General features: G+C 33.9%; 1 protein-coding gene across 2 annotated transcripts in view; it reads right to left on the reverse strand.

The window, feature by feature from the left end:
- The window catches only part of LOC134543581 (PRKC apoptosis WT1 regulator protein-like), a 66,072-nt gene extending 40,081 nt beyond the window's left edge, over window positions 1–25,991 (reverse strand). For both annotated transcript variants that reach the window (XM_063388382.1, XM_063388381.1), the window contains exons 1-2: window positions 25,851–25,991; window positions 2,846–2,962 (exon numbers count right to left, since the gene is read on the reverse strand). In XM_063388382.1, the coding sequence (XP_063244452.1) occupies window positions 2,846–2,960 (115 nt within the window). In that variant the 5' untranslated portion in view covers window positions 2,961–2,962; window positions 25,851–25,991. The remainder of the gene's footprint in view (window positions 1–2,845; window positions 2,963–25,850) is intronic.
- Between the last annotated feature and the right edge of the window lie 721 nt (window positions 25,992–26,712).

The raw sequence follows: 26,712 nt of genomic DNA on the forward strand, positions 1-26,712 counted from the left end.
AGTATTGAGCATATATAAGCCTGGAGTCAACACAGACTAACGCTGAATAACACTAATAGAAGTTGTTTCACATCAAGGAAATAGTCGTTAAGCATTTCAATAGACGACTATCTGCAAGACTTCTACTTCAAGTATTGCAAATTGAAGGAAGGAGTTATACCACAGTTTTCCAGGCATAGTTCTAGTTCCAGACCCAAGAAGAGAGTGTAGCAGTCTTGGTCCAGAAGATAAATTCATCAGTGGACTTCAGAACCGTTGGTAGACCATAACAAAAATATACCAGGAAATCCTGTGATCCACGGTTTGGGAATACGAATGGTGTTCATTTCTACAAACAAGACCTATTTAACAGGGTTCATTCAGTTGATGATTTCTAGAGACAAAATATCTCAGACATGGGTAGATTGACAAGAATATCAGTTTTCGGACATAAAATCTTTTAGTTGAGAGTTCATAATTAAATATAGTTAGTTGTTATTCCGATTGTGTAATAATTAATTCCATTCCACCATGAACTCAGATTTAATTTTCATAGTTTTGCCATGGAGACCATATTAAAGCCATTTTTGTCATATGATGTAGAATAACTTCAAGGACTTATTTGCTTTAGTTTTGACCTTTGAACAGGGAATTTGACACAAATGTATTTGGATGATGATTATACTTTGTCTTGAATAATACTTGTGTACCTGAACCAGTGGTCCTGCTCTACCACACTGATAAAAGTCTAGAAGCTTAATTCTGCAGTGTTTTTCAATCTTTTTGATTTCGCGACCCCTTTACAAGTTGAAAAATTCCAGCGACCCCCTTGTGTCACAGAAATACAGAGAAATTATTTAATTAAAAGACTACGTTAATAGTATTTTCTATTTTGGTACAATTATCTATTATTCAGATCGACACTCTGCAGGAAGCCGCGAGAGTTTTGAAAGTAAGTAAGAGGTAAGTTGGTAAGGCTACGTGCGACTTAACGTGGATGCCAACTCGCGCGGGCCAAACTGCGTCGGCGACGGCCACGTTGCCACGCCGCATTGTCGTTGCGGCGACAGGAAGCGACCCGCGCGCACCACCCGCCGCCGCCCGCAATTTTCTTTTGTTTCAACTCTCATCTCACCCAGTTAAGCGTAGTCACCGATGAGTACTGACGTCATTCTTTTGTTTTTCACTTGCTCGGCGCGTTTGTAAAATGGATAAGTTTCTCAAAAGATCGCAGCCTTCAACATCTGGTACGAGTGTCAATAGTGGTGGTGGTGGTGAAACAAACCCAAAAAAAAATAGACATTACGATGACAGTTATTTGAAATACGGGTTCACAGTCATAAATAATAAACCTCAATGTGTAATTTGCGGCGATGTTTTATCACGTGAGAGTATGAAACCGTCAAAGCTTATGCGGCATCTCACAACCAAGCATAAAAAAGAAGCTGACAAGCCGTTGGATTTCTTTGAACGAAAGTTGAAAGCTCTTAGTCAGCAGCAAAATACTATGATTCAGGTAATAAAATAGTGTTTCCCTAGTCTCCACAAAGTGTTGTTAAGACCCTCAAAACGCTAGCGATAAGTTCAAGTCGAGTCTATTCTGTTGCTGTTTTTACTGTTGATGTTTTATGATGTTTATTTCTTTGTTGTTTGCATACAACTTTTTACTGTACTTCATTTTGGTGTGCAAAGGTTCCGCGTACTTATTTTTTAATGACTATTCACTTTTATATTGTCTGGTTTATTTTCAGGCATCCAGTGTTGAGTCAGCATTATTAGCTACAGCCGGCGACCCCCCGAGTAAGGCTTCGCGACCCCCTCGGGGTCGCGACCCACAGATTGAAAAACACTGTTCTAGAATCACAAAGAGTCGAGTCATTAGTTATTAAAATTAATATATCATTTGTTGGCTATTGTAACAAATTTTTGAGAATGAGCAGAAATCTAAGCATTTATTGAGAATTTATTGTATTTTTAATACTGAATGTAGTATACTCCGAAATCTAGGAATGAAGATTAAACACAAAATCACCATTCACCATACCATTTGTAAAGGTATTATGTTCATGAATTTATGTTTAGAATATTTTTTTTTTATTCAGTTAATATGCAAAAGTAGTACGGCGCCCAACCATCATTGAAGGTGAGAGTTTTTATACGATCTGTAGGAGTAAAATTTAAATGTTTATTGTGACAATGAGCGACCAACCTCACAGTAATTCCACTTAATTTTTTCAACAAAAATGGTGCTATTTAAATAACCTTTCAACTCATGCCACTGCTTTATGCGTCATATCTCATGAACCCATAGTAAACACAAAATTATATTTAATAGGTGAAATGACTATGGTTCAACCAAGTTTCACAAAATTTAAATTTTTTTTAAATTGTCACTTTTTTAAGAAAACCAAATTTTGAATATTCTATCACTTATTTTGGTTTTTAACCAAATAACTCCTATTTGCCGGTCATCTGAATGCTTATTTAAAGAAAGAAAAAACTTTTCAATGGAACCAATTTGAGCTTTCTAACACCCTGTTTTGTGAATCATAAAAATTCCCAATTTTAGGGTTTTGTATGTTTTGCAAATTAATTTTAATAACTACTAACTCAAAAAATCTAAAATATTAGATAATTTTTCATTTACTTAATGTTGAAAGCTTTATACCCAAAATCATTGAAATCTAAGAGGGTAAGGTAGACTGACTGTGCTGATTTGATGTGAAATCAGACTAACCTGGGTCCGTGTGCCACCTCACTAAGTGGCGCCCATCCATACTCGTACCGATGGCACACTCCCTCACATGGCCTCCCCGCACATCAGTAATGTACAATAGCTTAAAATACTACAAAGGCACATGCTTACCAATTCTTGTCTGCGGATTAACAGTTCTTGCCCTTGCCGTGCGAATACGTGACCGCCGTGAATTGAGCTCAAAGTCATTCTCAAGGTCTTCCTGGCTCACTGAACTAGATGCCATGCCTGTAAAACATTAAATCTTTTGCCAAAACTACCATGCTGGTATACAAGCAGCATTTGGTGCAATAACATACTGTAAGTGATATGAATTAATAATGATTATAATTTATTTGTTTTTTATATCGTTCAACAGCTAGTGGCTATTTACACAGTGACACATACAAAATATAATATGTAAAACTTACAATTACTCAATTACATATGATTACACAAAACATGTACCTATAATAGATTACTCCATAAAGTTGTACAATCAAGCACAAATAATAATTAAAACTAAAGAATGAATATTAATAGGCCTACCTAGGTTAAAAACAGAATGTTAATGTGAAGCAGTAGTACCCAAAGTTGTAAGTTAATGAAATATTTTATAAAAGTAGAAAACAATTCTAACGAATGTCAACATACAAGTTATGTTGTCACAAACAAAAAAAAAAGTATGAATAATATATTCAAATAAAAAAGATAACCTGATGGTCTTAATAAAGAATATAGAAAAACAATTAAAAGCAATTAAATTAATTTGATTAAGTAGGACACATTTATGCAAATAACTTGAAAACAATTTACACACATGTTTGAGTATACTGTATAAAATTGTTTTATCTCAAATTTTATCTGATTTCATGGATTTCTTACAATTAGGCATCAACTGAGTGGCAAGGAGGTGCCACCGTGTTCACTCTCTCTTCAGTAACCTGCAGCCCTTTCGCTTCTACCACCTTCCCATTGAGCTCGTTCTACTGCCTCACAGACCTCCAAGCTCTTTGAAGCTTCCACCCGTGTTCGCTCCTTCCCCTATAGGCACCTATCTGCAGCCTGTTCCCCAGCTACCTCATCCTCCCTCACCCCTGACCAGCCCTGACAGCCTAACCAGCCTTTCTATTTCTCTTCTAACCTGCAGCATGCACCTGGCACAGTCTGTGCAACAGTTATTAACTACATATTATGTCTCTTTATCAAGTATAAATTAAATTACAGTAATCAAAATAAATATTCTGAGTAACATAAATTCAGTTTAATTTTATGCTTCCAGTATGAATCAACGTCTGTGTGATTTTAATGTCCCATCAGTATAGGACCACATGACTGTACTTAATGATACAGATCTGATGATTGATGACGGTTTCTTAAAAGAAACCTTGAAAGAATTTTAGTCAATTGTATGGGTCACTGCTTTTCTGTAGAAAAAAATTATAAAATTCCAAATGATGTATTTTTTAAAACTTCGGATGTTCTTTTACTAACCCTTAAAACAGGGTTTCAAAATTCCTAATTCCTGGTTACTGAGAAATTACAGTTTAAAGGTTACATTATCCTGTACAGTAACTTGGCTGCCACCATTGTACTGAGCGTAGCCGAGACTGTTTTCCACAAGAGATTGGCCTGATTTTTGTTGTTGCCATACTGTTTACTTGATACTACCCAATGATGTGACTGTCGCCACATTGTGCTTTATTAGAATAGCAGAGACAGTTTTGAACTGTAATTATTTTACATTACAATACCTATACTTTCACGCTGCCACCACAATTCATTTTTAACATTTTTAATTTCCATATAATAGAGATGTTCCTGAATTAATTCTGCAAAGGTTTCTTAATTCCTACTGGTTTGTGGAAAAATAACAGTTTACAGCTTACATTACAATACCTATGTATTCACTCAATAGCCGACATTCATTAATGTTTACCCAAGTAGGTTTTCTTTAAATTTTTTTTTGGGAACTATAATCAATGTAGGTGGTGTTGTATTAATAAAATTTGTTTAAATAATGACTGTATTGGAGTTGTAAAGCATTTTTAATGCTTGTATTTAATGTTTTTGTTTTGTTTTATTAGAATAAGTAAATTTATTACAATATTATTATTTTGTTAAATAGCATTTAATGTACATACTATTTTGAGTCACGCTATAATGAACGAGTCTAATGGAAGCCTAAAATTTTAATTCAATTGTTAAAATTGTTCATTTTCTGTGTGGAATGCGTGCTGTGCACTAAAGTAACACATTGAATTTTGTAGGCTTTCCAGGGAATTCTTTGATTACAGCCATCGTATATATATCCTGTTATAGCTGTGTTTCATGTATCCAAGACTATCCCAGGATCCTATAGGCTTAATTCTGATGGCATAATAGTGCGGGGGTTAAGAGCAAAAAATCGGCTGAACCCTGCACTTTTTGATAAAAGCAAGCCACTTCGTACAATTCATAAATACACCCCCCCGAAAGGTTTCAGAAGCGGTGCCCTTCGGTACCCCTCCTGGGGGGGCCAGCACCCCCCTTAATATGTGCGAATATTCAGTTTTCTTTATTTATCTCAAAAACGGTGGCTCCAACGACAAAAACAGTTATATATAAACTGAAAGATATTTAAATTTCCTACAAATTTGTTCCCTTTTATTTTTTGAGTAGGGCTTACTATTTAAGAGATACGAAGACTTTTGTATAATAATTTTGTGTATAAACATGTTGAATTCTAGTCAAAAGTTAATTTTGAAGCTAAATTATTAATAAAACAAAAAGTAAGGCGAATAGGCTTACTACTCAGATAACTTGTTTCATGTTAAACATTATTTATTCCGTGATTTATTAATTATTGCCAGTTTCACCCTGCCCCTTTTACAGGCCAATTTGTTTCCATCCAGAAAGCTACAAATATGTATCTTAATATTAGGAAGTAATCGCTGAACTTACTTGTGCACGTAAAATCTCACGAGGAAAGGAAATACTATTGTAACATTGCCCACTTTGTGCCTCGTCTTCTACGAATTCCAGCAATTCTTTCCTTTCGCCCTTAAACACCTTCGGAATGCGTGACGGAACATGAAAAGGGGAAGGGGGAAGCACCAGACAACCTCTTTCGCGCCAGGGGGAGGAAGCGCCAGACTGCCTGTTTATCGCCAGGGGAAGGGTGAAACGGCCAGTGTGTAAAAGTTGATACACATTGTGGCAGTGTGCGAGGTGGTCGTCAGTCGTGACCTGTGCGAGTAAGAGTCGGTACTTAAAATTTCGTGTTGTGTGTGACTTCGTTAATAAACGTGTGATCGGGTGCTTCAAAAGTCATCCTGGACATCGTTAAAAAAAAACAAGTAGTCCTACAGCACGAGAGAGGATTTTCAAGCCAAGTAAGAATCTGTTATAATCGTAAAGTTCTAATTTATTTCACAGTAGTAAATATCGTTCGATTGCGTAGTTCACTTGGTAATTATTGACATTTGCTTTTATCATTTGATATTCCTGATAATGTGAAACTAAACATTGTATTAGCATCTCATTGTTGCAGTTATCGCATATTTTGTAATTAAAGTATTCACGGCAATTTTACCGCGAAATAAAAATAAAGATATTTTTTTAACGATGCTGCAGAAGTCTATACGTAAGAAATTTTCTCTTGTGCAAATGTCACATAAAATATAGATCAGTATGGAGTGGGATAAATGTATTATTTGCCAAAATGTAACTGCTGAGGGTTTAAGATGTCCGTCCAAATCTCATAGAGGTGACGAAAAAGAAGTGTATACAAGATTTTCGGATGTCGTTTTAAAATTCTATGAACTAGAATGCATGCCAGTAGAGCTGTTAATACCGTGCGATATTTTGCATGACAGTGATAGTTTAACTAAACTATTAGTTCAAAACGAGGCATCATGGCACAAAAGTTGCCATTTAAAGTTTGCAACTTCAAAACTGAATAAGGCTATGAGCAGAAGCAGAAGAGATGATAGTGAAAGTAGTAATGTTGCATCACCAATTAAGACTCGAAAATACAACAGAGCCTCTTGTAAGCAAGGACATTGTTTTTTTTGTGACCTGCCAGAGGATAAAGGTAAAGCTTTATCAAGATTTGAAACACTTAAAACAAGCAACCGAGTTAAAGAACTTGCAGCTAAACTTGGAGACCGTGCCATACTGTCAAAGCTGGCTGTAAAAGATCTACCAGCAATAGAAGCAGAATATCATCCACAGAGCCTAGCCAAATTTTACAACAGGGAAAGAACACTAAATGCAGGGAGGAGTAAGAATACTTCAATTCAACAGTTGGACGGTCTTGCTCTTGCCAGTATTTCAGCTTACATTGAAAGTTCCATAGCAAGTAATGATGGGATATCACCAGTATTTAAAATGACTGATCTTGCAAAATGGTACACATCAGAGCTGGAAGAACTTGGAGGGACTTCAGGAAGTATCCACTCGACTCGATTGGAAGAACGACTGCTAAGAACATGCCCTCAACTTGAGGCAGTCAAAGCAACTGGCAAATACACTATTCTTGCTTTGAAAGATGATATCAAGCGGCTAGTTAGGGATTCAGTTACAAGAGACTTTGATGATGAGGGTTTGAAGCTCAGAAAAGCTGCAGAAATTGTGCGCGAGGATATATTTTCACACCCACCTTCTGCATGGAAAGACTTTTCTGTTGAAAATCAAAAACATTCTGTCCCACCTTCTTTGAAAAGCTTAATTCATATGATATTATTTGGACCAGGAACTCTGTCTACTGAAGCTGAATTCGAATCGAGTGAACAAGTCGTGTTATCAATCGCTCAACTCACGAGTTTCCATGCTGTCAAAAAGCACAGTGCACCAGGGACTAGTCATCATACGAGACAAAAAGAAACACCTGTACCAGTTTACATGGCTATGAAGCTTTATGGAGAAACCAGAAAGAAGGATCTTGTAGACACTGCATTCAAACTTGGTTTTAGTATATCATATGATAGGCTGAAATCAATAATAACTGAACTTGCCAACCAAGTTAGTGAAAATTACCACGAAGCAAATGTTGTGTGTCCTCCATCTCTCAAGTATGGTGTGTTCACAACCGCATCTGCAGATAATTTAGACTACAACCCATCATCAACAACTTCCAAAAGTGAATTTCATGGAACAGCAATTTCGCTCATGCAGCACCCTACCACAGCTGATGAAGGTACATGTAGAGCACAGTTACCAGGTGTCAATGAAATCGTGGGAAAACGCAACGTAAGGAAACTCCCGAGTGAATACACTGTTGTACCACCAGTCTTCCTTAAATTCAATAATACATTTCACTGTGGCCCAAAATCTAAAGGTACCATTGAAATTCCAGATTCCTCTCCAATTGCCGAAGAGGAGGACTGGCTTGAAAGTACTATGAAAATAGACGATGAGTGTAAGCCCTGGGGTGCATACCATGCAGCAAAGAGTGCGCCAAATGAACGACCAATCACTAAAATAGCATTGATGCCAATCTTCCCAGAGCCATCCCACTCCATGTCAATGATCTTACATTCATTTAATGTTGTGAAAAGTGCTGTGAATCATTTGAATCCAATGCAGGTGCCAGTTATATCTGTAGATCAACCACTTTATGCTATTGCCAAGCAAATACAATTTCTGAAACCAGAAACACATGGCGAAACACATTTTGTTATTATGCTTGGAGGACTTCACATAGAACTTGCTGCGCTCAGGGCAGTCGGCCATTGGCTTGAGGACAGTGGATGGGTAAATGTTCTTGTACAAGCTGAAATCACGACTCAAGGTAAAGCAGATGCCATGATAAAAGCAACACATATCACACGTACAAGATATGCCCATCAAGTTACTCTTTGTGCTCTGTATTCCTCAAAAAGGAAGGCGTATAATGTTTACAGGGAAACATGCGATGAAGAGTGTCAGCTAGTTTTTAAAGATTGGGATGAAGAAAGGTGCAAGCTCTATCCTCAACACAAATTCTGGAGCTTAGTAATGCATCTAGAGAGCATAATATTACAGTTTGTTCGTGCCATACGTCAAGCTGACTTTGACAAGTACATTGAAGCTATGATTAGACTGTTGCCCTGGTTTTTTGCTTTAGACCACACACATTATGCTCGATGGCTTTCAGTTCATGTTAGGGATATGGTTAACTTGGAACATGATCATCCTGAAATCGCAAAAAAATTTAAATCTGGTGCATTTGTGGCAACAAAATCCAAAAGGAAATTCTCAAACATTGCCTTAGATCATGCTCATGAACAGGTTAATGCTGTATTGAAAGGCGATGGTGGCATAGTTGGCCTAACAGAAAATTCTAAATCTTTTAACAAGTGGGTTTTGGCTAGTCCTGAGCTGTATACTATAGTTCAGACATTTGGAACATGTTCGGCTGATCCTGATAATGTAGTAGTCAAACATCACCAAGACACCAATTCGGCTCAGAGTCGTTTTAAGAAAGATGTAAAATGTTTGGAAACGGTGATAGATAACCTTGGCAACCCATTTCTGGAAGACAGCCCCGAACTTTATAATTTATTTACAAGGGAGGTTGCAGATAGTACAGTTGCGAATTTTGTCCAGATTATTGAAAAAGAGGGAAAACAGTTATATGAACGGTTTGTGAAGGAAAGACTGGAAGAAGCAACTCTGGGTATAATGGAACCCATTAAACTAAACAAGTTTCCTACATTCAGTAAAACTAAAAACTCCACCAAGAAAGTTGGAGATTGCAAATTCGCTGGCCTGAAAAACGATTGCTCCCTTTTTGGTAGACTATACATAGCCTGTCAAACACGATACGGTGATCTTGATGAATTCTTTAAGCATGAGAATCAGTGCTTTCCACCTTCACTGTCGGTTAGTGGTGAAATACGTGTATGCCAATCTAAATCAGATTTAATACAGTGCATACTTTCAAGTTCGGAAGAGGCTACAGTTTCAACATTACCTCCAGTGAATGCAATACTTGTGGATGCAGCTGCAATTGTTCACATGCTTCAACCTAGAGGAGCACAAACATTTCAAGACTATGTGGATGATGTATACCTTCCATATATCTTTTCACTACCAGCCAAAAGGCTTGATATAATTTGGGATTTGTATACCAAAGATAGCCTCAAGAATTTTGTACATACAAAACGAGGCAGTGGAAGAAGAATACGAGTCATGAGTTCTACCAAGATTCCTCATAGTTGGCAAAGTTTTCTTAGAGATAGTGAGAACAAAACAGAGCTTTTTAAATATCTTGGAAAACACACCATCCAAGCATGTAAAACTACTGACAAAGAAGTGTATTCTACACTGCACTCAAATGTGATTACTTCTGTACAACGTGAAGATATGGACAGTCTATGCCCCTGTACACATGAGGAGGCCGATGTCAGACTCATAGTTCATGCTGCAGATGCTGCAGCACGAGGTTGTTCCAAAATTATGATACGAACCGTGGACACTGACGTACTTGTACTTGCTGTGTGCTTTGTGAGTCAGATTCAGAACTTGGAAGAACTGTGGGTTTCCATTGGAACCGGAAAACATCAACGGATTGTAGCAGCTCATAAAATCTCATCAGCCTTGGGCCCCGAGAGGTCAGCTGCATTACCCATATTCCATGCGTTTACTGGCTGTGACACAGTGTCGCAGTTCAGTGGAAAGGGAAAGAAAACGGCATGGGAAGCCTGGAAAGCATTTCCTGAGACTACATCGGGATTTTTGTCCATGGCAAGAAATGAAGTTAGTGAGGTAATGCCTATAATTCAGAAATTCGTCGTAGTAATGTACGACAGAAGTAGTCAGTTGGATAGTGTCAATGAATGTAGAAAAAGTCTTTTTACCAAGAAAGGCAGGCAAATGGAAGCGATTCCTCCTACATTGGACGCCCTTTACCTACATGTCAAGCGTGCTGCCTACCAAGGAGGTTGTGTTTGGAGTAACGCAGCAAATCCACGGCCTGAGGTGAGAATAAAATGTATTTCCCTTTATTTAAACTTTCATTTATTTTTTCGGTGTGATGTTTTGAAACTTGTTCTAAAACCTAGAATATGTGTTGACATAGATCCAAAGTCCTGCAGAATATGGCTGGAGGAAAGATGCTGATGAATGGCAGCCAGTCTGGATGACTCTTCCACAAGCTTCAGAGTCTATGTCTGCGTTAGTGCGTTGTGGATGCAAGTTAGGGTGTTCATCACACTGCAAGTGTCGAAAAGTACAACTCAAGTGCACTGCTTTGTGCAATTGTGGTGGCGAATGCAGTTCCGACTACAAATGATTTTCATGTGCGTAATTACTTACTTATTTGTAGTAGTAATGCATGTTTTGGGTGGCAGGAATTTGTGTTTTATTGTTACAATGTCTTAGAGAAATGTTGAAATCAAACTAATACTTTGATTTAATAGGTAATGGAAAGAGTACTAATTACAGGAATAGGCATACATAACTGAGAACAAACTTTGCTTTATATTTGCCATGTTTTAAAAAAAACATTTTAGTTCGAATGAATATAAACATAGTTTTATTGATGTGAAGTGATTGTTTTTGTATATAAATATCTATTTGAAATTAGTTTTTTTTTTAAATTTAAAACACTGTTATTTCCTTTTTAACTTACTGTTATGTGAAACATCAAGTAAATACATATTGTAACTATATGTATTTCTGTTGTTCTTCTCATCATTTAGTTTTCAAAAAAAAATGTTCTTGCAACTTTGGTAGCATTAAAATATACAATTCATATACAAATTTATGTTTATCAAGGTCTTCATAGTTATAACATCTAGTCAACACGCAAAACGTAGAAGTATCCGAAACATCTCAAATTGTTCAGGATTATCCATTCCAGGAGTTGGCGCAATGCGCGACTTTTGTAATTTCTGTAGTATAACTTTATTTTTAAGTCTCAATTACTAATTATTGTAATTAATATATGTTCCATTAAATATACAAATGATTTTGTTCTATGTAGGTATTTAAGTTTTTATAAAAACTATTGGCCAATCATGTAGTTGAGTTTGGTTTTCTTACTTCATCAATATATTCTAAATGTTAATTGTTACTTATCTACCAAACGGTAAGTTCTTCTTAAAAATAGTAAGGAACATTATTGAAGGAAATTTAAATATCTTTCATTTTGTGTATGGCTATATTTGTTGCCAGAACCGCAGTTTTTCAAAAAAACGAGAAAAACTTAATTTTGGCACATTATAAGGGGGGTACCGGCCCCCCTATGAGGAGTACCGAGGAGCACCACTTCTAAAAATGTTGAGGAGTGTTCACTTATAAAGTATACGAAGTGGCTTGCTTTTATCAAAAAGTGCAAGGTTCATACCCTTAACCCCCGCACTATAATGCTGTTGGCTTGATCCGATGGTACATGATGCTTGCTATTGGGCCATTTCATGTCAAATCACCTAATTAAAATACACTATCCTGCTTCAATGTCACAGATTTTGTTCAAATTTTTTTTATGCATACATATCTATAACATGAGTAACTGTGAATTATTTTAGAATTTTTAAATTAAAACTGGAAGAATGAGAAATTTTCGAAACTTTCAGGTATTGAGCGAATAATGTTCTCTGACGATCTTCACCAGTACAGTTAAATTACTATAAAACCCACAATTTTCATGCTATCTAGCTCATTTAAATTTAAAATAAAAGCTAATATTCCATACTTTGTAGCTGTGGACAGAGAAGTAACAAATTCCATCACAAAAATTTTACACTGAGCATGGAATACAATTTTAAGCTATTTTGCACCTTTGCTCGCGCTAAATACCATAACTCAACAACCACAATGAGCACTAGCTTGAAAATTTATTTTTACATACACATTAGCATTAGGTAACTATATTTGAAAAATGAAAAGGGTGTTTTTTGTGGTTTTTCAATAATGTTTTTTTAATGTATCTTACCAAGGTAATACAGTAAAACACTATTGTGTTGCTTTAAAATACATATGGCCCAAATTGTAAGAGTTAAAACTTCCTTATGGACCAGGGTCGATAATTTTTGAAACAAAAAAAAAATTAGAGTAAGATGAAACCTATTGGAAAAGGAAAATATAACAATAATAAAAGGAAAAATAATTTACGGGCGATCTGAGGTCGGGAAGTGGAAGGGGGCGAGTTTTGAAGGGTAAAAAACGGTTTATCCCGATTTCTGGCAAAACTACAAGTCTTATGGAAAAAGTTAAATAGCAAAGTTTTAGGTAGTAAAAACATCTAAAACTTTTGTTTATTAACGTTTTTCACATAACCTCAAAATTTATGTGAAAAAATCTATAAACCAAGTTTTTGGTTTTTTATTTTTATCTTTTACAAAAAAAAATTTTTTTTCACGAAATTTGGTGAAAACCTACTTTTTTATGTCCCAAACACACAGTAATTTTTTTGATTTCAAATATTTATTTTTTCACCTTATTTTGACTTAATATCGAAAATGCACCCTAATTTTCAATCGAAAATTCTCACGTCAATATATAAGCTTTTTTTAAAAAGTCGGTGGGCTTTTTGTTTGTTGAAATCTCTACTGTCTGATGGTGTAAAAAGATGTATACATTACTATAGTAAATGTTCTCAGAAAATTCAAAAAAACGAAAATACTCTATCCAAATTTTTTTTAAAAATCATTATGTACAATTTTGAGCTATTTATTAAAATTTAAACTTTAATTACTTGAAAAACATAAGATTCCATTTTAAATTGATAAAAAATGTTACAAATCCATAAAACATAAAGATTGCAAAAAAACATGTGAAAATAGTTCTATATATTAAAGATAGTATTTAAAGGGGATTTCATCTAAAAAATGTGACTGCTGCAATTTTTTTTCAGTAAAAAAGTTTATTTATAAATTCTTATTGCAGAAATGCATTGTGCATGTCGTCGACGGTGGATTTTTACTGCACAAAGTAATTTGGCAGAAAAATGAAACGGTGGAAGAGATAATGAATAAATATTTGTGCTATGTAGAAAAACATTACGCAGCAATCAGCTATATTGTTTTTTATGGGTATCTGAAATTAAAAAATCAGTTACTGTGACAATAGTACCAGCAGCTAATTCAACTAAAAGAGGAGAACATAGTTGTGGAAAAACCTCAGACAATATTTCAGAGTTCAGTTATCAAAACCATACAAAAATACCATTTTCGCAAGAAAAATTTTTATTTAACGAGAAAAACAAGGAAAAAATAATAAAAACTTTAATGAAAAGATTACAGTCACAAGGATTTTCCTGTAAACAAGCAGAAGAAAATGCTGATGCTGACATAATTAAGACCTCAATAGAAATTGCCAGAGATACTAATAAAACTGTCATTGTTGTGGATATTGATATTTTGGTCCTTTTTAATCAATTAAATTCAAATATTCATGACATTTATTTTCTCAAGCCAAGTTCTGGAACTTGATGTAGGCTTTTGGACATACGCCATTGCTTAGCACATGTATGTCTGCAGAAGAAAACTACAAAAAAACACAAATGGCATAATTCACACACTAACCAACCGAGCTGAGATTATTTGTTCTGATGAGAAATCTATTGCGGTTGAACACAATCATATAAAAAAGGAACTCATAGCCAATGGTTACCCTGCTAACACCATCAAACAGCATATGAAATCCAACAAAACACTCAAACCCACAGAAACCAATAAACCGACAGGAACTCTAGTCATTCCGTATGTTCAAGGGCTTTCAGAAAAAATAAGACGCCTGGGAAACAAATATGGACTCAAAACAGCTTTCCGTTCTAAATCGACTATTAAAAGCATTGTTACAAAGGTGAAACCAGCCACAGAAAAATTACAAACCCACAACTGTGTGTATCAGATCCCCTGTGAATGTGGCCACGTGTACATAGGTGAAACTGGCAGAGCTCTATCCACCCGAATCAAAGAACACAAAAACAACTGCAAGAAGGGTGAAACCCTAAAATCCAGACTTGCTGAACATACATGGGAAAATAGCCACACAATTCTCTGGGAAGACTCCACACCACTCATACAGGAACCCGATAAAATAAAAAGGAAAATCAAAGAATCAGCTTTCATTATTAGCAATAAAAATATTTTCAGCCAGCAGAGCATTGAATTAAAAAATATGTGGATCCCTTTGATTAAGAGAGAAACATCCCTGCAGCACAAAACAATAGCCAATACTCAACCTACAATAACCAATCCGCTTAAACTCCATGGTGCACAGCCAATGAGGAGTCAGCTTGTCTGCCATTGGCTGAGCAAGATGCAGTCCATTTTCTGATAAATACCCTCATTTTTCCAGCTCCTTCTCAGTCGCACCTGTGTTTCCGTACCATGTGCGTCTCTGCCTGAGGACGGGAGCAGATAGCAGTTCCCGAAATGTCGCTTGTTTCTGTTTTAGAAAACTGTTGTGTTTGTTTCGTTTTTTCGTTTGGTCGTGTTTTTGTCTCGTTTTGAATGTTGTGCTGAATTTTTGGGTTCAATATTTTTTGTGCTGTCATAATTTGTGGGGGTTTTTTCGTTTCTCTTTTTGTTTTTTGTTTTTTTGGAAAACTATTGTGTTTGTTTCGTCTTTTCGTTTTGCTGTGTTTTTTGTCTCGTTTCAACTGTTGTGTTGAATTTTTTTGGGTTCGGAATTTTTGTGCTGTCATCATTTGTGGTTTTTTTCGTTCTGTTAGTCCATTTTTCTTTGTTTTTTCCTTGTTTGTTGACCATATTCCTGTTGTGGAATATTGTGTGGCATTAATTCCTGACAACAGTAATTTTTGCTTAATTTGTGTTTTTTGTCATTTGTGTTTTTTTGCAGTTTTCTTCTGCAGACATACATGTGCTAAGCAATGGCGTATGTCCAAAAGCCTACATCAAGTCATGCACTCCCATTGCACAAATCTTTCAAAGACAAGTTCTGGAAATGTAAAAGATCTATTTTTCACGTCTAATAGTTTCAAATATGAATCCTTCAAAAATATTGTTGCATTTCTGCAATAAGAATTTAATAAATCAACTTTTTTACTGAAAAAAAATTGCAGTAGTCACATTTTTTTATAGATGAAATCCCCTTTAAATCCTATCTTTAATATATAGAACTATTTTCGCATGGTTTTTGCAATCTTTATGTTTTATGGATTTGTAATATTATTTATCAATTTCAAATGGAATCTTATATTTTTCGAGTAATTAAAGTGTAAATTTTAATAAATAGCTCAAAATTGTACATAATGAATTTAAAAAAAAATATGTCGGATTCAAGTATTTTCGGTTTTTTTTTTTTTGTGCATTTTCTGAGAACATTTACCATAGTAATGTCTATATTTTCTTACACCATCAGAAAGTAGAAATTTCAATGAACAAAAAAGCCCACAGACTTTTTAAAAAAAAGCTGATATTTTGACGTAAGAATTTTTGATTGAAAATTAGGGTGCCTTTTCGATATTAAGTCAAAATAAGGTGAAAAAATAAATATTTTAAATCAAAAAAATTACAGTGTGTTTGGGACATAAAAAAGTAGGTTTTCACCAAATTTCGTGAAAAAAAATTTTTCTTTGTAAAAAAGAAAATTAAAAAACCAAAAACTCGGTTATTTGAATTTTTCACATAAATTTTGAGGTTATGTGAGAAAATGTGAAAATACAAAAGTTGTAGATGTTTTTTTTTTACCTAAAACTTTGCTATTTAACTTTTTTCCATAGGACTTGTAGTTTTTCCGGAAATCGAGAAAAACCGTTTTTTACCCTTCAAAACTCGCCCCCTTCCACTTCCCGACCTCAGATCGGCCGTAAATTATTTTTCCTTACATTTTTGTTATATTCTCTTCCTTTTCCAATGGGTTTCATCCTACTTTTTTTTTTTTTTCACTTCTTACAATTTTCAAAGGCTTCAGCCCTGGTCTATTAATCTTGTAATCTACTATGTTTATCAGGAATATTTAATTTTATTTACAATTATAAATACAAGCATTTATTAGGTATATTATTTTTTATTTTTATCAAGCTATCCTTAGACTTTTAATTTCATTATGTTGATGCACATTTCACACCTTTAATAACTTTTCCATGCATAAAATGTATTAAGTTTTTATTCTGTTTATTTAACTAGCTAATGCACTATTATAAAGTATTTTTTAATCAACTTTGTGACTTCCAATCTCATATGCAAATCAGTAAAACCTGGTTTATTCTAAAAAAAAATTTTTTTTTTAACATATTGTAATGTTGGTCTAGCATTAATTTGTGAATAAGCTGCTACTACATCACAATTCAGTAATATGTGAGAGAGAATGATATGTTTCCATACATTTGAGTCACCCAGTGATCCTTCACTTTTATCTCTAGCTGTGCTGGTTCTCTCCTGCTGGCTAAGCAGAAAACATATGATAACTGTGCTGATAAGTAAACTGCTGCCTTCTTGCCCATTACTAACTAGTCTCTCACTGGCTTCTAATGTGAATAGGTTGTATGTCCAGAAGTTATGAGTTTCAGAGTCTTAACCAAGAAGACTGCTCACCTCACACAGAGTGTAAACAAAAATGTTTTATGTGCTTTTCTGAATTTTGTGAAAGAGAACAGGAACTTTTAAGGTTAAGAACTAATTGTCACAATATTGAAAACATATGTTACCAACATAGGTGTACATTTCTTACAACATTTGAAGATCGCCAAAGAATTTGTTGTGACCCATTTAAAAAACACAAAAAAAATGTTAGAAACGGTCTTAAGGGTGTTTCAGTTTCATTTTCAAAAAAATATCAGACCACGGTGAAACTTTTACCAGGCACCAAACTTTGTATTACCTGTAGAAAATTAGTCTGCGACTAGCAACAGTGATAACAGTGTTTCAGACAGTGACTATGAACCAGATACCCATTCTCAGGTCCTGGAAAAACTGAATGAAAGTTGTAAACTAATTGGTTCTTCTCCAGTAAAAGTTACTAAAAGGAAGCATGAGGAAAGAAGTGCATACTTGAAAAGTAAGGCTCAGCATTTATCAGCTAGTTTTACAGAAATAGCAAGTAAAGCTTTTCCCATTGAAGATTCTGTAAACACTGCCAGTGATTCAAGTGTACAGTGTAGTAATTGCAGTTGCCTCATGGATAGATTAAGAGAAAAATTTAAAACAAGTGTAATTATTGAAAAACTTCAAATACTGACACTTGTCCTGCAATCTTGGAGTATTGAACAAACTGTTAATTTTTTTGACACAACTGAATATATGGTAAAAAAAAGGCTAGAAATGTTCTAGAGAATTATGGAGTTTTAGGTAGTATAGACAAAAGAAAAGGTCATCGTCTAAGTGAAAAGTTAGTAAAGAAGGTGAAAGATTTCTACTATGACAATGAGATAAGTAGAGTTTCTTCCAACACAAAAGACTGCGTGTCTGTACCAAGTGAACACGGGAAAAGAGAATTGAATACAAAAAGGTTATTTTGCATAATTTAAACAATGTTTATTTGTCTTTTAAAGAACAAAACCCTAATGATAAAACAGGTTTTACTAAGTTTTGTGAATTGCGTCCAAAAGAATGTGTAACTGTAAGCAGTTGTGTTATTCATTCAGTGTGCGTGTGTACCTATCACCAAAATGTGAAATTAATGATGCAGAGTATTCATTTAAACATACCATATCAAGAGCTCCTGCATAAATTGGTATGTTACCTTCATTCAGAAGAATGCATGCTTCACACATGTCCTAATTGTCCAAATGTGTCAGTACTTCGTGAGTACCTTATGCAATTAGAAATTTTTGAAACAAAAGACATTGTTTTAAAACAATGGATTCACACTGAGCGTGAATTGCTTGAAACACTGACAAAGTCTGCTGATGATTTTGTTGATCTGCTAATAAATAAACTGGTGGTTTTGACTAAACATCATTTCACAGCCAAGTCGCAAAGTCGGTACCTAAAGCAAATAAAAATTAAATTAGATAGAAACTCTTGCCTCATTATAGCTGACTTTGCAGAAAATTACAACTGTATTTTGCAAGATGCTGCACAAGGTTTCCATTGGCTTAACATTCAAGTTACCTTACATCCATTTGTTGTTTATTATACTGATAGTGATGATGTCTTGAAGTCAAAATCATTCTGCTTCATAAGTGACTGCCTTAAGCATGACACCACAGCATTTTTCACTTTCCAAAAGTTATTATTACAGCACTTACGAAGAGAACTACCACATTTGAGTCATGTATTTTACTTCAGTGATGGTAGTGCTGCACAGTACAAAAACTATAAAAATTTTATTAACTTGTGTTTCCATCAAGAAGACCATGGTCTATCTGCTGAGTGGAGCTTCTTTGCCACCAGCCATGGCAAAAATGCATGTGATGGAGTGGGTGGTACAATCAAACGACTGGCTACAAGAGCCAGTCTTCAGAGAACTGTTGACAGACAAATTTTAAACTCTGAGGATTTATTCAAATTTGCTAAAAAAAAATTTAAAAGGAATTTAAGTTTTTGTGTCAGATGTTGAAAGAGATGCTTAAGTTCAGTTCATGCATCCTTGCGGTCCTTCGTCAACATTTCACTGGCCATTAAAGGATGACTGCTGCTGGGTGCCTTATGAAAACTGTATTTTAAAGAAGTTCAAGTTCCTTCAACATCAGGGTCAATCCATGTGAAATCAACCAGTGCTCTGAACCTTACCATTTCAGATTTTGTTAATTTTTGGTACACTTGTTGTATCCATGGAACAGTTGAAAAATACAAAATTTTTAATTTGTTGCAATATTTGGAAACAGTAAAAATTTTATTACTTCAAAACTATTAGGTCTAGAGAGCTCAAACTTGTTTTATTCTCTTCAGTATTTAATGGGCTTTAACCTGATATATAACAAGGCTGTCATCCTTCAACTTCCATTTTTTTTTCAAAACAATTTAAAAAAAATTTTGAAAATCTCAAAAACACCCCTTCTAATTCTTTTTTCAAAAAATAAATGTTTTTTATACTAATAGGCTACCTCTATACCAAGTTTCATAATGGACCAACAATAGACTCATGTAAAAAAAAAAAAAATGCTTAAGCCAAATTTGCTGATAAATGTCACCAGTGAGCATTTAATATTACGTTTTTTAAATGCAAATAGAATCTTTAAGTTTTATTACTGAATAATCAGTATGTATACATTTTGTACTGAAGCCATCAAAATGTTTTATTAATATACATATTGTAAGTTTTAATGTGTTTGTAAGAATAGCTATATAATTTTTTTTTTGCAAATGTTGCTTTCACTGTGAAAAAGATTCCCAACATAACCTGTACATTTCTGTGGCTCTGTTGATTATCCCAGTCAGTTGTTGTAGGACTGTGAACTTTATGGTTGTCTAGATATTTGTAATGTGTTGAACGTAAATTATTTGAGTGCATACTTCTTTCAAAGTGTCAAGACTGTTATTTATTTAGAGTGAACTATTATTAGCATTTATTATAAAGCTAAATATTTATTTTTAATTCCTAAAAATGGCAAACAAACATCAAAAAAATAACTGGTGTATTTATAATGTTAAATGTTGTAACCCATATAAGGAACAAAACCATCTGAAATTGGAGAAAAAATATCTCAGAAATGTGACAGATAGTATGTGTTATTTAAATAATGACATTAAAATGGGTATGAAAATATGTAACAAATGTAGGAAAAAGTGTATAGTGAACTTAAAATATCAGAACAGATGGATGGTAATGTAGCTGGTAAGAGTCAAAAGGATGACATTGATGATGAATCATTTACTGACTCAGGAGCATCGATACATTACTTAAATAAATCACAGGAACTTATTGGTGAATCTCCCATAAAAAAAAAAAACTTGCTGTAGAAAATTACTCCACAAAAAAAATAGAAAAAATAGTGACAAGCTTGGAAAACATATTCATTTCTTCTAAGAAAAAAAAGTAAAGAAGGAAACAAAGAAGAAAAATGTGAGTCTGAAATTATTGAAGAAGTGAAAAAAAAATTTGCCCAAACAACTAAGCGAAGTGAAAAAATGACTATTTTATCCGTATTACCCGAAAGTTGGACATGTAAAAAAATTGAAGAAGAGTTTGGTGTCACTAATTATATGGTTCGCGCTGTAAAAAAATTAGTATGTGAAAAGGGAGTTCTTTCAACTCCGAACCCAAAGCCTGGCAAAACATTAAGTGAAGATACTGCACAGCTTGTTAAAGATTTTTATCAAGAGGATGACATAAGTAGAATTATGCCTGGTAAAAAAGATTGCGTTACAATCAGGAACAAAGGATTGAAAATTCAAGTGCAAAAGCATTTAGTATTAGCTAACTTAAATGAAATTTATCAAGCTTTTAAAGAAAAACATCAAACTCAACGAATTGGATTCTCAAAATTTTGTGAGTTAAGACCTAAAAATTATATTTTAGCTGGTAAAAGTGGAACTCACACAGTATGTGTGTGTACTGTGCATCAAAATGTCGAATTGATGATAGCTGGTTCAGGGATAAACAATTTTTATTTAGATAGATCACCTCTTAAAACATATCACACTTTTCTAACAAAAATTATGTGTAACCCTCCAGCCCCTCATTGTTACATGAATGAATGCATCAAGTGTCCAGGGACAGCATACCTGAAAGAAGCATTGGCTGAGATATTTAAAAACGAGGTAATTGATGAGGTAACATACAAGCAATGGGTTACAGTAGACAGATGTATGATGGAAACAGTTGTGGAAGAAATTGATGATTTTATAGAAGATATTATAGAAAGTCTCTTAAAACTGAAAACCCATTCATTTATTGCATTACAACAGAAAGATTGCTACTTAGAATGTAAGGAAAATCTGGCGGAAGGTGAGGTTATCGTTAACTGTGACTTTGCAGAAAATTATTCATTTGTATTGCAGGACGAAGTACAATCATATCACTGGACGAGCAGCCAAGCCATGCTGCACCCATTTATTGTATATTATAAGTGGCAAGAAAAACTTCGACATGCGGAGTATGTGTTCATTTCAGAGTGTTTGCAACACAATACAATAGCATTCTATGCTTTTCAAAGAAAAATTATACAAATACTGAAAGATACACTACCATTTGAACTAAGAAAAATCACTTACTTTTCTAATGGCAGTGCTGCGCAGTATAAAAATAGAAAGAATTTTTTTAACTTGTGCCTACACAAGAATGATTTTCCAGTAGAAGCAGAATGGCAGTTCTTCGCTACTTCACACGGCAAGAGTGCCTGCGATGGATTAGATGGCACAGTTAAAAGACTAGCTTCCAAAGCTAGTTTACAAAGACCATACAATGACCAAATACTTACACCAAAGCAGTTTTTTGAGTTTGCCAATCACAATATTCTAAGTATAGACTTTGAATACTGCACAGCTGATGATTACAATGCAGCTGAAAAAAACTTTTTCCGAGATTCAACAATTCAAAAGCAATTGAAGGTACTCACAAACTGCACACGTTTATACCGATTTCTGAAAATTGTCTTCTCACAAAGTCATTCTCATCAAGTGCACAAAGTGTGACAGAAATTGTAACAAAAGTTGATTACTTAACACCTACAGATTTACAGAAAATTGACTCTGGATATGTTACAGTAGTCTACGACAAATCATGGTGGCTTGCTTGTATTCTTCAAAAAAATGGTGAAAATTAATTTACAGTTAGCTTTTTACATCCTAAGGGGCCATCTCCTTCATTTTTTTACCCCAAACCAAATGACATACTAACAGTTCCCAGTAATTCTATTCTAGGAGTAGTGAATCCTGTAACAGCAACCGGAAGAGTGTACACGTTAAGTAAAACTGAAATTAATGTATCACATGCTTTAGAAAATGTTTTAATAAATCAAGATTGAGTAAAAGTGTAAAACAAAATTAAATAAACTTGCTATATTACTTTACTAATACAATTTGTGACATTTACTTTCTAGTAATGATGACAACTTAACAATTATTTGCAAAATAATTAATATACTCTTTCATCCTGAAAATTGGTAAGTAAACAGCATACTAGTGTATGTATATTTTAGATTGTATTAAAAGCTTTTATGCTTTTTTCTTCAGTTATGCATTTATTTTTAATAAATATTGTAGTGGCTGATATTACAAACACATTAAATTTTTTAAATATTAAATCAATAAGCAACATTTTTCCTTATTAGTTCAATAAGTATACAATCGATTATTCAGTTATATAACTTTGATTTAATTCGTATTTTAAAAAAATTAATATTAAATTCTCACTCTTGGGCAACATTTATCAGTAAATTTGGGCTTAAGCACTATTAAGACTATTTTTTTTTTTAGACGAGTCCATTGTTGGTCCATTATGAAACTTGGTATAGAGGTAGCCTATTAGTATACAAAAAAAACATATTTTTTTGGGGAAAAAAAATGGAAGTTCAAGGATGACAGTCTTGTTATATATCAGGTTAAAGCCCATTAAATACTGAAGAGAATAAAACAAGTTTGAGCTCTCTAGACCTAATAGTTTTAAGTTATAAATTTTTTACTGTATCCAAATAGTGCAAAGATATGTTTTTTTTAAATTTTTTGAATGGCTATTACTCAAAAACTATTAGTCCAAAAAATTTATAATTTTGTATTTATCAACTGTCCCATGGCTACAACATGTGTACCAAAAATCATTCAAATCTAAAGGGGTAAGGTCCAAATTAATTTTTTTATTGGTTGATTTCACATGGAATGACCCATCATCATCAGGCACGACATATGCACTACAACCCGATGAACAGAAAATTATAGAAGAATTGGCATACAATATGACAGAGTAGTGAGATGTGCATATAGTCTATAAACACTAAGTAACATTATCTGGACCCAGTACGAAGTTACTTTGGTAAGTTTCTTTGCCAAAAAAAAGCGAGATTTGTATTTAGCATATTATTATTTGGTAAACCCAATTTAAATCCAATTATTTTTAATTTTTTTATGTAGCAAATACTTTGGATTTGGGCATTATTACATACCTCAGTAATAATAATTTAAAAAACCACAAAAAACACCCTTTCCATTTTTCAAATATAGTTACCTAATGCTAATGTGTATGTAAAAATAAATTTTCAAGCTAGTGCTCATTGTGGTTGTTGAGTTATGGTATTTAGCGCGAGCAAAGGTGCAAAATAGCTTAAAATTGTATTCCATGCTCAGTGTAAAATTTTTGTGATGGAATTTGTTACTTCTCTGTCCACAGCTACAAAGTATGGAATATTAGCTTTTATTTTAAATTTAAATGAGCTAGATAGCATGAAAATTGTGGGTTTTATAGTAATTTAAGTGTACTGGTGAAGATTGTCAGAGAACATTATTCGCTCAATACCTGAAAGTTTCGAAAATTTCTCATTCTTCCAGTTTTAATTTAAAAATTCTAAAATAATTCACAGTTACTCATGTTATAAGTATGTATGCAAAAAAAATTTGAACAAAATCTGTAACCATGGAGCATATGGCTCTAGGTGAGTACATTGAAAGATCCTGATGACATGATCCTGTTGACTTGATCCTGTGGTACATTATGCTAGGTGTTTTATTTCAGTAGGTACATCAAAAGATCCTGATGGATTGATCCTGTGGTACATGATGTTTGCTGTTTTAGATAAGTAAGTCGGAAGATCCTGTTCATACAAGATATTTCGAAACAAGAAAGAATTATGATTGCTGGTTGAAAAAATATATATATATTTTTTTACTTACAATCATAATTTATTATATCACATTTTATCAAAAGGATCTTCCAACATACTGAATTAAATCAGCAAGCATCATGTACTACAGGATCAAGCCATCAGGATCATACTATCAGGATCTTTCGACATACTGAACTAAAATAGCAAGCATCATGTACCACTGAATCAAGCCAACAGGATCAAGCCGTCAGAATCTAGGGATAAACTTCAATTTATGAAAATGAATAATTAGAGTATTATTAATTCTCCATGGTTGGCTATTGTTGTGCTAAACAAAGAGATACACAAACACGACTAAACAATGACTGGCGGCAGCAGTGTGAAAACACAGATATTGTAATGTACCTAAAATTTAAACTGTTATTTTTCACGAACCAGTAGGAATTAAGAAACCTTATTTCCAGATAAATGTAGGGACATTTCAAGTACCTGAAAAACATATTTTCCATTTTTATTTAATTTTTATTCCTCAAGATGCTATGTAAGTTTTCAGATTTTTTTCTATCCATTCTAAAATTCTGCGACTAACGATAGTTAGCAAACAAAAACATCACTTATTATTTTATTATAAAGCAATAAAAATATATATATATATATTATAACAAATTAGAATGCCTTGTAATTCTCATTAAAAATTCATTCACTGGTAAAAAATTTATACATTGCAGTTAAATGTACAAGTATTGGCTTGAAACTGCTTCATTTAAGTAATTGGTGTCCAATTTGAAGGTTACCTGTCAATAGAGACCTGCAAAATACGCAGTTTCAATGGCCTTCAGGATAGTCTGCACATACCCCTGTACACTTGGGCAATTAACACAAGTTCATTGGCTGCCGACTTGTAAGTCGTCTCAGCTGGTTTGTCTGTGATTCGATCCTTCTTTGGTTGAGGGTTTATAACTGGTTGAGATTCGTCCAGATGAACAGTAAGCCAATAGCAAAATTATCTAAGAGGTATATGTGTTTTAATTCTAGCATATCACCGAATGAATCCGCGAATTTTGCAGGTCTCTACCTATCAATGATCTCAAACACTAACTCTAAAAAAAAAAAAAAATGTGATTACAAGATATTAAATTTTAAAAATTGCCACAATCAGAAAGAATTTTTAATGGAATTTTATGCAATTATGTTCTGATGAACGTTTGTAAGCAGTATCTGTACTATCACCAAGCACCAAGTGATAAACCACATTGCCTGTCAAATAGTCTTAACGTAAATTCCCAAAATAAATAACCTGACACATACTAGACAAAAATAACTTTTAAAACTTCACTTACTCTAGCACCTACATAGCTTTAAAAAATAAATCCAAATCATTCTCAAATATTTTTATCTATGTTTAGCATTGTGCAATCTACAATCCGCCTTGACGTTTACTGTAGTAAAACGATTAATAATTACAAAGTTATCACAAACACAAAAAGCCTTTGACAATGCACTTTAAATTCATTTACTAATGCTTTAATAAAGTGTATGTCGGTAAATAAAGTATCTCACCGAAATTATGAACAAAATTCTTAAAAAACGTGGACACAAACAAATCCAAACATTCGTAATCTGTCAAAACACTTGCCCATAGGAAAACAAACCAGGGGGTGGAATCTTTAAAATGTATCTAAAATGGATAGCATAAAAAGTACATCAAGTTCTGTCCCTTCCCGAACACGACCGAATATTCACCTTCGGCCAACCTCGGGTTTATTTATATATATTAATATTTCTCTGTTTATTTTAATGTAGCTATACTATCATAACTAACTGTCCATAGTGTTTTAAAGTGTTTTAATTAAGCTAACCTAACCGACCACTTTTAATATTTGAATTAATTTTCCTGCGCAAAAATAAAACAAATCCCGAGGTTAGCCGAATGTGAATATTCAGGTGTGTTCGGGCAGGGAAAGAAATTGATGTACATCTTAGACAACGAGCATTACATCTAATAAAATATATACAATAATTCTGCGCGCTACCGCAGTGAACACTATTAACAAGTTTCCTTTGTTGTAAAGAACAATTATAGACTTATAACACCCCCCCCCCTCACCAAACCCATCAACAAAAAAAACACACGACCAAAAATAAACATAAATTTTTTAAAAAAATTTCAAATTTTTTCTTAAATATAATAAATAAAAACTAATTACCTTTATATTTATGGAACTGCATTTCTGAGTCTAATAAAAATGTAGCAGAAGTTCCAGGTGGAAATGGAAGTTAATTCAGCTTGCCTTGTGCTAGGTCTGTGGCTGGCATTAATAGTCATGTCTTGAGCATACTCTTGAGTCATCGTAGTGAAGACCGTCTTGATTCTCAAGTCAGCGATTTCAATATCCATGTTTCATAATCCGTGCATAAGATA

The sequence above is a fragment of the Bacillus rossius genome, chromosome 1, assembly GCF_032445375.1.
Source record: "Bacillus rossius redtenbacheri isolate Brsri chromosome 1, Brsri_v3, whole genome shotgun sequence".
Lineage (NCBI taxonomy): Eukaryota > Metazoa > Arthropoda > Insecta > Phasmatodea > Bacillidae > Bacillus > Bacillus rossius.